Source organism: Gavialis gangeticus, unplaced genomic scaffold (assembly GCF_001723915.1).
Source record: "Gavialis gangeticus isolate Ggan-Ray unplaced genomic scaffold, GavGan_comp1, whole genome shotgun sequence".
In the NCBI taxonomy this organism is placed as follows: domain Eukaryota; kingdom Metazoa; phylum Chordata; order Crocodylia; family Gavialidae; genus Gavialis; species Gavialis gangeticus.
In genome coordinates this window covers 173,990,921-174,005,506 of record NW_017729022.1, presented here as the reverse complement: position 1 = coordinate 174,005,506, position 14,586 = coordinate 173,990,921, and the positions used below count along the sequence as shown (strand labels likewise).

The 14,586-nt window shown below is 44.3% G+C and overlaps 1 protein-coding gene across 1 annotated transcript; it reads left to right on the top strand.

The window, feature by feature from the left end:
• Positions 1–1,569: 1,569 nt before the first annotated feature.
• On the top strand, positions 1,570–14,568 carry SDE2 (SDE2 telomere maintenance homolog). The gene is made up of 7 exons (XM_019516540.1): positions 1,570–1,764; positions 3,987–4,104; positions 6,863–6,974; positions 7,657–7,826; positions 8,641–8,752; positions 9,754–10,111; positions 14,328–14,568. Exons 1-7 carry the CDS (start codon positions 1,657–1,659, stop codon positions 14,541–14,543), a joined length of 1,194 nt encoding a protein of 397 aa, XP_019372085.1. The 5' UTR covers positions 1,570–1,656; the 3' UTR covers positions 14,544–14,568.
• The last annotated feature ends 18 nt before the right edge of the window (positions 14,569–14,586 follow it).

Sequence of the window (14,586 nt, the reverse complement as noted above, 5' to 3'; positions counted from 1 at the left end):
GCAGGCTGGTGCTCATTTCATGGGGGACAAAATGCATTAGGCTATCAACATGCAAGCAGCTCCTGACCCATGTACATCTAACTTTGTTTCTTATATCCAAGTTCTTGGTCCTTATCTCCAATTGTAGTTCTAGCTTCCTGACCCCTTGACTTGGTCTCTCAGATGCAGACCTTTGGCATTTAACCTTGGCCTGGTATAAATGGACCTGCCTCTTAATCCTCACACCTGATTTGGCTTCTCTGATCCAATTGACCTCTAGCACTTGACCCTGACTTGGCTTCTGACCAACCACTAGGGCCCCTTGCTCCAGCAGCTGAGATGAGATGCTTTTGCCAGTCCCTGAAACTGCGCCTCTTTTTGAAATATGAACTTTACTATTCCACAAAGGCTGCTAGACTCCCCTTATCATAATAATATCTATAAGTATTTTCGCGTACTGGATCTCTAATAAGTATAGTAAAAACAACAGAGGCTCACCAGTCTTTTAACTCTCTCATCGTGCATAGTCTTTTAATCATTTCATCATTTAGACCTGCTCTGAACTGGATTAGGTGGTAAAACCAGGTGGGTATCTACACTACCATTATTGCCATTGCTACCACCAACCTCAGTGAACTGGCAGGGTCAGAGGAGGGTGTGGGGCCAGACACAGGGTTTTGTCCCTGCTGGCCCTGCTCCCCCTGCCCCAGTCATTCTTCACAGACAATTTGCTAGTACCAGTATTTAGTCCTTGGTGTCCAGCCAGCCTGAATTTTGTTCTCAAGTTTTCCTTTTATTATCCCAACTATATAGCTGGTCCAATAAGAGATCTCACTTTAAATTCTCACCCCTTGCATAATTCCTGGACCATCATGACATCACTCTGAACACAAAAAAAATCAGTGAGTTCTCAGTCTTTCCACAGTAAAGAGCTCAGAGTTTATGAACCACACCCCTAAAAATCCTGAGACTGACTTGCAAATCGCATGATTTCAAAAAATAACAATCATGCGGCTCGATTTTTTTTTGTGGCTAAAACCGTAAATCTCATGTAATGGCCCCCCGCTGGAGACACCAAGTGCTCGAGTGAAGCATGGAATAAAGTGCCATGTGCGGTAAATAAAGAACAAAACAAGGGGACAAGGCAAGTCTCCCCAGGCAGAAGCCTCTAGCCTGCTGCCCCCCATTGTGACGTCTTTATGACAGCAGCTTAGGGTGACGAAAGAACTGCCAGTCGCAGCCGCTGACGTAATAGTATTAGAGCAGACCCGCACCCCCAGGCTGCTCCTCCAGCCCGGCCGGGGGCGCTCTGCCGGGCCCCGCTCCTGCGGCCAGGCCTGGCATCAGGTTTGGCCAAGACGGGGAGAGCGCACACCCCGCCGCACATGCACGTTATTAGTCTCCTCAAACCAGTCTCTCCCGTTGGCTCCACCAGCCAGGCTACCGTCCGCGCATCCACATTATCAACACTCTAAGCCAGCCAACTCCACTGCGCACGCGCGTTATCACTCCTCAGACGGCCATTCTGCTGGGCATGCGTGTTATAAGCCTCTTTTTAGCCCATTTTCGCGGGAGTGGGTGTCGTGGGTCATGTGACTAGTGCCCTGCTTCCGCGTTGGCTCCTAAACGTCATCAAAGCGCGCTGTTCTGCCTTTCTAGCTGTTCGGTTGGGTGGTCATGGCGCTGCTGGTGCGAGACCCGGCGGCCTCTCGTGTTCGGCCGTTACCACTACCCTCTGGGGGCGGCTCGGTCCGGGATTTACTCCGCCTTAGCTGCAGGGCGCAGGTAGGGTGGGGCCCACGGCGCGGCGCAGCCCCTCCCTTTTCTCCTGGGGGTGGTGATGTTGTTCTGTAGGGAAAGCCCCACTGCGCGGGGTTCTGGGGGGTGTGACGTCATCTCTAACCCCCACTCCCCGTCCGACTTGGCTTCTTCCGTTCCTGGGAGGGGGGTCTAGTTCCCTGCTACAGAATCCGGAAGGGTGGGGCGCGGGGCCTGTGCCAGCCCTGTCTTGCCGGGGTTGCTGGTTTGGTCCCTACACGGGCCACGAGGCCTTTCGTGCCTGGGACTTGACCTCTGGAGGTTCCCTCCAACCCTGCTCTCTAAGGCTTCTGTGTTTTGTGCCCTGTCTTCTTGGTGGTTGTGGCTGCCACTGGGTGCCCTAGAGGGGGCCTTGTGGCATGTCATGAGGGCTGCCCCTTGTGTGTCTCCTCCAGCCAGTAATGTGTGTGTCTTGCCCATAGCAGTGGCCTGGCGCTCCCAACGCTGGGTACCCCCCACGGGGTCTGGCCTCTGCTGCCAGTGAGCGATGGAGCCTTTTGGCAGATTCCATGTTTCCCCCAAACATGCACAAAATGAGCTGTTGCTGCCCTCATGGCTTGGTGTGTGGCCAGGACCGAGTGTGCGGCCAGCCTGTAGATGTTTGCCCCAAACTGCTCACAGTGTAAATATCTGGGGAGATGTGATGCGAGTAGCCTGAACTTGCATAGGAAATTTGAATAGAGTTGTGAGTGGCCTGCTTATGGTTCTTACCCTTTTTAGACTAGAGGTGCTGCCCTCTGACAAAATGCCAGCTCTTACCTTCCATTTTCAGTTTTGCCTCCAGAAAAAGAACAGAGCCGTTTTTTTCTGTTGCAGAGAACTTGGGGAGACCATGACCCTGGATGCCCATTTCAAAGTTCTGGGTTTCACGTTTGCATATCTCCGTGTTGACGTGACATGGCACCCCGCAGCACTGTTGAAAGGATTTCAGGGCACCTCAGGGTGCTGTGCTACCCTGGTGGAGAATCATTGACTTGGGCGAAATCTAGCACTTTACTACCGGAAGGAACATTATCCCTGTATTTAAACAGAAGTCAGCTGTACTCAAAGCTTGCTTTCATAATTAAAATAGCTTTTTATTCTCCTTTCTCAGCCATAGGGAAAACATCAAAGCTTGCATGCTCAGCCTCTGCAGGTGGCAGAAGTGACACTTCTCGTGCCTTGTGGCCAGTTGGCCAGCTGTGCTTCACTTGTTTTCACTTCCCTGCTCCTGTTCTTGGAAACGGGGATCTTGAATGTAGGGGCGGGAAATTATTTTGGGCAGAGGGCCGCTTACTGAGTTTTGGCAAGCCGTTGAGGGCCGCATGAGAGGCAGCCCAGGGCAGATAAATACTAATTTTCTAAATTTTTATAGGGGCCAGTCGGGCCATATGTAGCCCACCCGTGTTGTAAAGCCTCACAATTATTGTGAGAACTGACAAACATGTTAGATGAGTTGTCACACTCTTTGATTTGTCCCATTGCCTAAGCTTAGCTGAGCGGAAGGTACTCATTTTGGATGGTGAAGAATGCTATTGTGTGTCAGTTGGTGAAGTATGGTGTATTTTAACAGTAGACGTGAAATGTAAACTGTGGTAGGAGCACCATTAACCTGCACTATAATTTTCAATGGCAAATCATGCACATTAAATCCTGTTCATCAAATGAGTTACTTGGTAACTTGATTTGAAATGGTTGTAATTTTTTTTGGTAGTGTTAAAGCAATGGCTCTCAAACTGTTTGGATTCAAGGCACCTCCCTATAACTTCTGTGAAAAACTAATTTTTAGACTACAATGCTTTCTTCTTTTCAAAAGGTCCTGGCAGTGGGGATGGGGACATGTCTGAAACTGGGCTTACCTGCCTAGTTTATATGTGTATTTCCAGCACCTTGGTTGAGAATCACAGTGTTAAAATTAACATTATAGCAGTGATGGGACTAGATGCAAGAAACAAGAATTTCTTTGGTTGGACCAGCTGAGTAGTTGAGAGAGAGAAGCTTTCAAATGCCAGGCATTCTTCATACAGTCATTTGTAACTTTTTACAATTTCTTATTCAGTGAATGGTTTCAGATCTTCTATGGATTTTTTTTTAATATCATATAAAAATGGTGGTGGGGGAGGCCATTCCCCTCTTAACTGTACTCTTAAAATGGAATATGCCGAATGATCCTGGTCTATCTTTTATAGAATGAGCTTTATAATTTCTAGGGAATTCCTGAGGACTGTGTCTATGTCAAATGCAATGGACGACTGGTTAACCCTGAAGATGAGCTCCAGGATGGAGCTGTTTATAGTTTGGAACCAAGACTCTGTGGTGGAAAAGGAGGTTAGTTACTGATTCTTTTCTTGTACTAAATAGAGGTGAAGAACGGTCACATTTTTAATCTGTTGGAGTCAAGGCTCAAAGTTTTAAAAAAATCTCAGACGTTATCAGTATACTGAGTGCACAACTGGTATGCTATAGTGGCAAAACGTTCCTATTTGGGGAGCACTCTTGTAGTAGTATAGTGAAACCACTCTCCAGGAGAAAGACAAGATGTAGCAGTAAAAACTCAGTTTTGCTCTTATATTTGCACCTCTTTTGGGGATTCCATGTTTGCATGCTCTTGATCATTGTAGTTGTGCTGGCAGAAGTCCATAAATTCATCTGGCTTAAGTGACTTATGAACATAAATCTGATTTTCAAAAGTGATTTGGGCCCTTTGACGTTATAAAGTATGGGTTGCTTGTTTGTTTGTTTTCCACCCCCAGAAGCACTGAAGCTACAACATGCAGATTCTTAGCTTATTGTTTCATAATAAAACTAGTGAACCTTGTTTGAAAATGTGTCTGAGTTTCCTTATTCTAAGGTTTGTGACCATAAATCTGCTGCAGAATCCTACACAAAATCAAGCATTCATATTTTTTTAAAGCTCCCAACTATGATCACAGAAATGTGAGTTTAATCAATGCAGTATTGTCCTACCAAGTCTTCAGATGGTTTGAAACTGTACCTGTGAAACCCCAGAAAGACTATTTACATGGTCAGTATTTTGCTGCTGATTGCTTTAGAAACATTCAGTTCTGTTGTTCATCCTGCAGTCTCAAATATCCCTTCTAGGTGTCACTTGCCAGAGTCACCTGCTTCAGTCTGTAATTGTGTTGTAGAAGTCTTGCATTGCTGGCTTCTTATGGTGCTGCAGATTTTTTTTTTTATTGACGCGTTTTTTTTAAAAAGCAGTTTAGTTGCATGATTTTCACATTTGCTTCAATAAATTCTTATATTTACATTCTGAGAGAACTGGATTTAATATTTTAATCTGCTATGTCTATAGGCAGAGTTAGGAAATAGCTCCTTACGTGCTTTGGGATATCAAATCCTGGGCAACCTTTAATAAAGCTGCTCCTGCTTCAATGTCTGCTTTGTAAAAGTCTGCTTACCTCTGGCATTAATTTTGTTTTAATAGACGGAGTAAACTTTCTCTAGGTGAGTGTCCAATTATGTAAGCTTTTTATGATGGTCTTGAAAAGCACCTTAAGACTCGGAGTACAGTACAGTTTCTTCTACTTTTTAAATTAAAGAATAACATTTGGCACTTTAAAGCACTCTAATAACGTGAATCCATGCTGCACCTCTTTGAGGTAAATGTAGCTCTGCTAATTCATGGTTGGGTGATTAAAAAACCAAGACACCCAATCTGGTGTTACAAGTTAGTGACACCAGATGTGTACATGTAATCTTAGCATTACTGAGTCTCTGCTGATAATGTCTCTTTCCACCCCCACAAAAAACCCCAAACTACAATGCTTTGTATGATGGCTTCTGTCAGATGACGGATATTTGCTCAGACTTGCAAAATCCAGGGTGCATCTTGGAGGAAAAAATGCATTTTTCTGGACTACTGTTCAGGGAATCTGTCAGGGATTGTGCCAGTGGTTCCACAGGGAGAGATGTACTAGTTAGATGGAAGGGACAAGTCCTGAGGTGCTTTCAGAACAGAGAAAATTGAGGAACACTGCATTGGGGGATTCCGATAATAGTTTGTGGCTTCTGGGTGGAAGCACAGGTGCTGTGATATTCGTTGGCTCTCTCGAAATCATGCCAGGTGAATTCCTGAGCTAATGTGAGAATTTTTTTCACTTAGTTATACCTTAAATGCCTTTACTTGACTTGCTGTTTGGAGGTATAGACAAACATGAACAAACTATGGTTGGGTAAAAGGTGCGAAAGCTTACTGCATGTCAGCTACTCTGTGGTAACTGGCTTTTGTCCCATGGTGAGTGGGGAATGTAAGAGGTAAACTACAGAATAGGAGCAGTCAGTTGCTGTGGAACACTGATGCATGATAAATCCTCGCTCCTTGCTCTGCAGTTAACTGTTGTGCCCATACTCTTGGGTTTTTGGCCCAACAGTATACCTGATCATATCTCTTAAATATGTTCTTGCATGATCAGGGCGCAGCAGGGCAGGCCCTATGAGGAGAGGCTATGGGACCTGAACCTGTTCAGCCTCCATAAGAGAAGGCTGAGGGGGATCTAGTGGCCTGTTACAAACTAGTCAGGGGGGACCAGCAGGCATTGGGGGAGTCCCTGTTCCCCCGAGCACTACCAGGAGTGACTAGAAATAACGGTCACAAGCTGACAGAGGGTAGGTTCAGACTAGACATCAGGAGGCGCTACTTCATGGTCAGGGTGGCTAGGATCTGGAACCAACTTCCAAGAGAAGTGGTGCTGGCTCCTACCCTGGGGGTCTTTAAGACGAGGCTGGATGAACATCTTGCTGGGGTTCTTTGACCCCAGTACTCTTTCCTGCCATGGCAGGGGGTCGGACTCGATGATCTGCTCAGGTCCCTTCCAACTCTACAAACTATGAAACTATAGCTCATCTTTTGGGCTCCAAGAGGCCAATCACCAATTCTGCTATGTCCCATTTCTTGCTAACAGTGAGGCTAAAGAGTCTTTTCCTTAAGGTAGGTGCATATTGTGTTTCACTGTCTCCCCTTATTTTTGGGGGCAGGCAAGAGTGTTTTTAAAACAGTAGTGGTTCTTATTCTCTTGATCTCTATCACAGCTTCATAGCTACTTCTGTTAACTCTTTCCCTCAGGTTTTGGATCAATGCTCCGAGCACTTGGTGCTCAAATTGAAAAGACAACAAATCGAGAAGCTTGCCGAGACCTTAGTGGAAGGAGGCTCCGAGATGTTAATCATGAAAAAGCGTGAGGCACTTATTTCTTTATAATATTGTTATAAAATAGAATGACCATGTATTCTGTTGTTAAGGGAAGAGGAGGTCAAATGATTGGTTCCTGTAGCCATGTTTTGTTCTGAATACCAAAAAGAGCCTTTGAGTCTTTCGAACAGTAAGCACAAAGTGGGAAGATGACAGCAGAAGTCTATTGTGTGCTTGCTTAAGAGTATCTGGCTAGTGTAAAATAGAGGCAGCTGTACTGTGGAAACCTGTTCGTTACCAACGAGTAATAAATCCTCCTTTTTATGTCTTTTTCTTATGGGTAGAAAAACCTTCTACCTAACGGTCCTCTGAGAATCCTTTTAATTCTTTCCGGCCCCCCCGGTAAAGTTGCAGAACTGTTACTCATGCAGCTTTGGAGCCTAGTCATCACAACTTTTTTTAAGGCAGTTTTCTGCCCATCTGTTCATTCATCTGTGAAATTCCTTTGTTTCTTCAGGCTACATCTCTATTAAATCATCTACTTTTTTTTTCTTCTTCACTGCCCAGTCCTTATTTTGATTTTGTTTTTTTTTTCCCCCTATCTTCCTTCCCTGCCCCCCCCCTCCCCCCGAGCTGTGGGTGAAAGGGTTCAGTAACTGGAAGGCTACCTCAGTTTGGTTCTTGTTTCCAAGATCTCTCTCTTTTTCTCTCTCTCTCTCTCTTTCCAGAATGGCTGAGTGGGTGAAGCAGCAAGCAGAGCGGGAAGCTGAAAAAGAACAAAGACGCTTGGAAAGGCTGCAGCGTAAACTTGCAGAACCAAAACACTTCTTTGTTAATTCGGATTACCAGCAGCAGTGTAATGAAATGGCTGAGCGGCTAGAGGATTCGGTACTTAAAGGTATTGCTGAGGAACTGATCTGTTTATCAATAGATATAGAATTATCTTCAGTTGGCACCTAAATTAAAGTATGGCTCTAAGTGACTTTTATGTGACAAATGGTTATTGATATAACTTGGACTAGGCAGTACTGTTTTCATTTGGGTGAGGTGCACTTGGTTTTACTAAAATGTGGTCTAATTTTTCCTTTCTGAAATAGCTTTGTTAGAATATTGTGAGACACTAGAACACAGATGCAAGTAATAAAGCATCCTTATACTTAAGGTAATCTGTAGATACATTCTGCATTTGTGGCAGTGACATTCAGAATTATTTTAAAACAATGATAAGTGCTGATCTAGAAGAATCAACTTTAGCTTAAAGGACTGTATAAACAGAATGTATAGAAAACTGGAGAAACTGAGTATAACATAAAATATCTTGATTCATATACCCATTCTCTTAGGCTATTTTACTTAGCCACTATGTTACTCTGGTGGCAGTCTTGACATACAGACCAGGAACTGACTGGGGCATAGAGAGCCAGCTCAGAAGTGGTCACTGTAATTCAAGGTCAACTCTGTAGAACTGCAGAGCAATAAGAGTTTCTACTCCTGTTGAACTTGTATAAAAGACTTTGGTGTCTTGGGCTCGCATTCCAGCACTTCTACTAACAGTAACTGAAGACAAATTCAGAAAATAACTGGTATCTAGAGCATCCAGTTCTCTAGGAAGCTTTGTTTTAAGTCTTCTTCCCCTGTGGACTTGGGAGTATCATAGTATGTAGGTTATTATGGTTTTACAGGGTAACTCCATTTTTAACTTTGCATTGAAGGGATGCAGGCCTCCTCTAGTAAGATGGTGTCTCCAGAGACCAGCGATAGCCGGAAGCGCCCAAATGAGTCTGAAAAGAGTGGAGCAAAATCTGAGAAAAGGAAATGCTTGTGGTAAGTGTAGTGCCCTGATCCACTTGGTAAAGGAGAAGGAAGTTAAGAGTAAAGGATCAGTTTTTCTTTTGAGATGCAGACTATCAGAAAAACTACCAGGAACTTCTGGCACATAATTGTGACAGTCCCAAAAGGCAGCATGGAACCCAGATCATTTGCATCTGTGTGCAACCCACTCCATTAGCAGAGGGTTGCTGAATTTAAGAATATCTCATTGGTTGGTTATTGCTTTTACCTCAGGGTGCTGCTTCTCCTATCACTTGAAGCTTATTTGCAGTTCTGCACAACTAACTGGCAGGGTGGCATCCTTTTGAAGGAAAAAATGTCTCAACAGTCCCTCACAGGTCTTTGTTGCAGCTCTGTATGCCCTTTTCAAACTCTCTTCTTCACAGGGTGGTAAGGAAAGTAACCTTTTGAAGTATCTAGGTTCTACTGTAATACATAGAACAAGTGAAAGCAGTGGCAGGAGTTTTGCCCCATCCCCACTTCCTGTCTTCCCTCTACCACTCCACATCCAGATGTGGTTTTTGTTTTTTTTTTATCAGTATTCCTCTGTCTAAATACACTGGGTTCCTCCTATTTCCTGTAGTATGTAGCTTGAGGATTGACTTCTCAGTCTCCAGTCTGGTTGTCTTTCTCATAGTGGGTATAGCATATGCACTGTTCCATTCTTTAACCAGATGGGATGTTCAATTCCACTATTTAAGACAGCAAGCTAAAATGGTTACTGGCAGAATAAAGATGTCAGCACAGCAATAGTTTTTGTGGAAGTGATGGATTCCTGTACTGGGGATTCTTTGGGAAGTATGATTGCTTCGGATCGTACATAACAATAGTGACTTCTGGCTTGCTTAGCATGGGAGTCCAGCTGATGTGGGGCTCCAGACTATAGCCCCTCCTTGGTATATTAGTATGGTGAGGCTCCTTAGGGAATCGGGCACTTGAAGTAGGGCACTTTCTTATTTGAAAATACCTTTAACTTGAGCGCTTGTTTATGACAGGATGGGATTGGAAGGACTGGAGGATCCTGAGAGCACAGATGACAGCGAAGATAATTTTCCTAGTACAGCAGAGGGAAGTTGCCACTCAAGCACCAGCCACATTGAAAAGACTGAAAGCACAGTTGAGTGGCCCAGTAGTTCAGAGGATTCACTAGGATGCAGCTCAACCACCAATACCTCTGAAAAACCACAAGAGCAGGCAGAAGATGCTGAAAATGATCTACCAGAGGAGGTACCCACAGAGGGGCAGGTTGCAGTTCCAGCTGATGAAAAAAATGACACAACAGAGACCCTGAAAGAAGGGGAGCAAGAAAAAGTTTCAACTACTCAAGAGGAAATAATTCTATTACAGAGCACGGTGAGCAACACCATGAAAGTCTAGATGCAGATGCTATTGCCTCCTTTCTTGCTTTACCCCATCTGTTTTTTTTTTAGATCACTTCTTTTCCCCATTATCTACTGACTGAATAGACTGACTTCCATTAATGTAAAGTAAGTGTTTTGGGGTCTAAAAATCCCCTTGCCTTAACAGTTGCTCAAGATGCACATTTTCTGCCTATGAGTGCATTCTTTATAGCTCCTTATAGTGGTTCAGACACTTTGTCACTGCATGTCCCATTTTAAAATGCTAGGGTTTACATGTATAAGATCATAATTCATATTCAGAAATTTTCTTTTGTAATTGGAGAGATCAAAGTGCAATTGGAATTCTTACTTCAGTAATTCTGCTCTTGACTAGCTAGTCTTCTTCCTCCTCTTCTTCCCCTAATGGGCTGAGGCGCTCCTGTGTCCTCCTTCTTCATGTGCAGCCAGTTTTTTCCCCTTCCCTATTTTGTGTAGAAAGTTCTCTGTCAGTATGATGCAGATACTCCATGGGATGAGCGAGTTTTACACTCACTATTGTACCAGTAATTGAAGTTGCACTAGGCTTGTTCACCTTGTGTGTACTGTAGCTTGACTTTATTATTCATCCTCAATAAGGCTAATTAAGTTAAAGCCCTAAAGATCAACTTCTATATGGTGCAGACAAAACTATCAGAATTCCCCTCTATTGGTTTCCTTTTTAAATTAAACACTTTAATCCAGGCTGTCCAAAAATTGCACTGATCTGGCTCAAACTGCAGCTCTCGTTTGGGGAATAAGATTCTGCTGCTGCATATCTGACAGTAAGATCTTCTGGGTGAGAAGGGCAATGATATGTGATGTGTCTGAGTTTTTACAAATGCAGGTAGAAAAGCAGATCTAAAGGAAATTACCTCAACGGTGGAGTAACTTCCCTACTGATGTTGGAATGAATTGCCCCACTGGGGTTGAGCAATTCATTGTCATTCATGAGGCTTGCTCAACTGCTGCTGAGAGTATTCTGCTTTAAATTAAATTAGCTCTTGGACAAGTGCATTGCTTTGACTGTAGACTGATCACCTCTTACATGAGAAGCCTGAGTTGGCTCTAAGCAATAAAAACCTGATTTTTCAATATTGAGCACACCAGCACTAAATAAATAAGTGTCAACAATAACGGCACCCACTTGCCCATCGCTTGTGGAGTGTTATTATATGCTCAGTGTTGTTTGGAACATTGAGATCTGTCGGCAAAACAAAATGCCAATCCCTGAGTGACTCAGATTCTGTGCCCCATTTGACTTGAGTAGGGAGTCTGTCGTTGTAATGGTTTTTTTTTGTTTTTGTTTTTTTGGGTTTTTTTTTGTTTTGTTTTTTTTTTGTTTTTTGTTTTTTTTAAAGCATTTCTTTTTCATTGTGTAGAAACTTGTAAGTTTCTATGGTTGGAAACCCTGTTGCTATTTACTGAATGTTGATAATTGGTAAATAGGGGTGCACTGATCTAAAGACTTTCCTGGCTGATATCCATAGCTGATTATTAATGAGGCATATTGGCCGATACCAATCCAATAACCGATTTACAGGAATGCAGCTGAGCAGCATGAAGAGCATGGCCTTGCAGGTAAGTCTGTGAAGGGGAAGGGGTAGGGGGATGTGTGTGTCTGTGGGGGGGGTGGGTCCACAGTAAGGGAAGGAGTGGGGCTGGGGGTGCTGCCCAGCCAGGGTGGTGAATAGGACCTGGGGCCAGGGCAGGGAGTGGTACAGCTGTGGGTGGCTTATCCAGGGGATCGGTGTTCTGACGCTTAAAAAAGGTGGTGGTGGTGTTTGATGTAAAGCTCGTCAAATAAACTTCAGTTCAAGTGCTGCTGCCACCATTTTTAAGCGTGAAGACGCTCTTAACCAGAATGGGTGGGGCAAGGGCATATGCATGCTGCCTGTTGTAGGCTTGGGACTCTCCACTCTGTTGCCTTTAGGAGCAGAGTAGAGTGAGGGCAGAGGTCCCTGCAGGCTTGGGGCTCTTTGCCCTGCTGCATTTGCCCTGGGAGCTCCATGCTGGCTGCATGTTGCCTGCTAGAGGCGCAACTCGCTGCCCCTACTGCCGCCAGGCAGGTAGGGGACGCGTGGCCAATGTGCTGCTTCCATGACAGAGGCAGCAGGATGGAGAGCCCCGAGCCTGCAGTGGGTAGCCTGCGTCTGCCCTGTGTACAGATTTGGTGGGGCACATGCCTCCCCTGGGGGTATGTGGAGCAGCAGGGAGCTGCCTCTGCCCCTGGACAAGACTCCCGTGGCTCCTCGTTCTGGCCCTAGAGTCCCATTCGCTGCCCTGGCTGGGCAGCACTCCCACCCAGCCCCTGCCCCACTCCCTCATCGTGGGGGGCCTTGATCTTGCCCCCACACCCCTTCCCTTCCACAGGCTTGCCTGCAGGATGCTGCTCTGCATACTGCCTGGCTGCATTCCTGGCCCTGGGCATGCATGCACACAGCTGCAGCATTTAGAGACCCTGGCCAGAAGACCTATTGTATTTATTGGTACATTGTTGGCTATACTGGCCAAAAAAGCCAATAGCTGATGATGTTAATTTTCCTTTTATTGGTGCTGATCTGATATGGCACTAATGTATTGGTGCACCTCTATTGGTAAATGAGTGAACAAGCATTTAAAATGGGGAAATATTGCAAAATATAGTTCAGTCAGTTGAAACTTTATGTACACTGTACTATAAGTGGGCAGTATTTTCAACTGGATGCTTATCACCAGGCAGTGTTTACCTTTCAGACAGTACTTGCAACGTTTCCTATTCCTGGGACAGGAAACTCCACCAAAACCACAATTAATTGTTATTGCAGGTGGTAAATGGCTCTTATAACAGTGCTTATGCCTTCAGTTAAAGTAGTGACTGTGTGTAGTAAAGAGACCTTATTAAAGTTCCTCTCTGCTAAAAAAGAGCACTTTTAAATATGTGCGTATCTTGGCGCAGGGTGCTGTACTCAGAAATAACAGCACTGATACAGCAAGCACTTAGTGCTGAATGCAGGGTTCGTGACTGAGCAGTCTCACATCCCTGGGACTATCTCATATCCCTTTTGGTAATTCTAGCATGGTAGATCTGTGTTGCAAGAATGATTTTTTTTTTTCTTGAAATGCTGTTCAATAGGTAACAGACGTGGAAAATGCCTAATTTCTTTGTTTAGGATGAATTTATAATTTGCATCACTTCTGCTTTTTCTTCTTTGTCAAAATGAGAAGCATCTCTGGAAGCTCAGCATCCCCTAAGCATTTTCGTAAAAAGTAAAATATCTGCTATTCCTGTAATTCCAAGATTAACTGCATAGTAATGTGTGGTGTCCATCTGTTTTCCCTGTCACTAATGGGGGAGTGCTTAGCTTTGAAAGTAGCCAAGGTAAATTTAATTTACAGTTAAGATCTGGTAGCTTTGTCACACTGAGTTCATGACTTGTGCAATATAAGAATGAGGCATTGAATCATCAGGTGTTTTCAGTTCTCCTAAATACTTTATGAACACACAGTTCTTAACTTCATGTAGCAGAGACCCCAAAGCTTGGGAGAGGACAGGTGGAACTACCTTATCTGTTACTTTCCAACAAAGAAAGAGGTGGGTTTGGCTCGGTTACTTTCTTATTTCAGGCTCTTTTTGTGAGTCCTTATAGGCACAATGCATTCTACCCTGATCACCAGTTTGGTCTGTAGGCCATTGCCTGTGGGGTTAGAAATCCATCTGATTTCCAACTAAATGATCTTAAATTTATACCTGGAGGTGTGTCTACAGTACAGTCATAGCTTTTATTGCCACTTAGACAGACATCGGAGCTGGCTTTAAGCTATTTATTTACGGTAATGCTAGCATGTAGCTGTGATGGCATGGCACTTAGTACGGGCTGCAAAACCATCAGCATACTTACCAGTCTTCTCAGGCAGGTTTGCAGCCCATGCTGATCTGTGTGCTGCTACAGCTATGCAGCCTAGCTCAGGTATATCTCCAGGTTGTAGTCACAGCTTGACTGCAATGCAGACATAGTGTAACTATGGAAATGCCCAGCATGCTATACCTGGAGACTCGGTATAACTGTGTTATCACACTTTGAAAGTGTTTAGCTGCATGTTCCGTAAAAGTGAAATCTAGTTGGAGACTAAATAAGCATAAGCCAGAAGAGGCGCTAAGTCTTTTTTTTTCAAAACGGTAATGCAAGGATTGTGTATTCTTGTCTTTGCAGAAGTCTACACCAATAAATCTTCTGGCATTCAACTCTGCCACTGAAATGGAAGCGCTAGGATTACATAAGCTGAAGTTTGAACTGATGGCTCTGGGCCTGAAATGCGGAGGCACTTTACAGGAAAGAGCAGCAAGACTTTTCTCTGTGAGAGGTCTGCCTAAAGACCAGATTGACCCTGCCTTATTTGCAAAGCCTTCTAAAGGGAAAAAGAAATAAATGTTGGGGGTTTTACTTACACACACACACACACACACACACA

Excerpts from the sequence above, each read along its gene's own strand:
- SDE2 (XM_019516540.1), top strand. The coding sequence starts at position 1,657 with ATGGCGCTGCTGGTGCGAGACCCGGCGGCCTCTCGTGTTCGGCCGTTA. Across the intron at positions 7,827-8,640 it reads AGAGGATTCGGTACTTAAAG|GGATGCAGGCCTCCTCTAGT; the intron begins GTATTGCTGAGG and ends TTTGCATTGAAG. Across the intron at positions 8,753-9,753 it reads GAGAAAAGGAAATGCTTGTG|GATGGGATTGGAAGGACTGG; the intron begins GTAAGTGTAGTG and ends TGTTTATGACAG.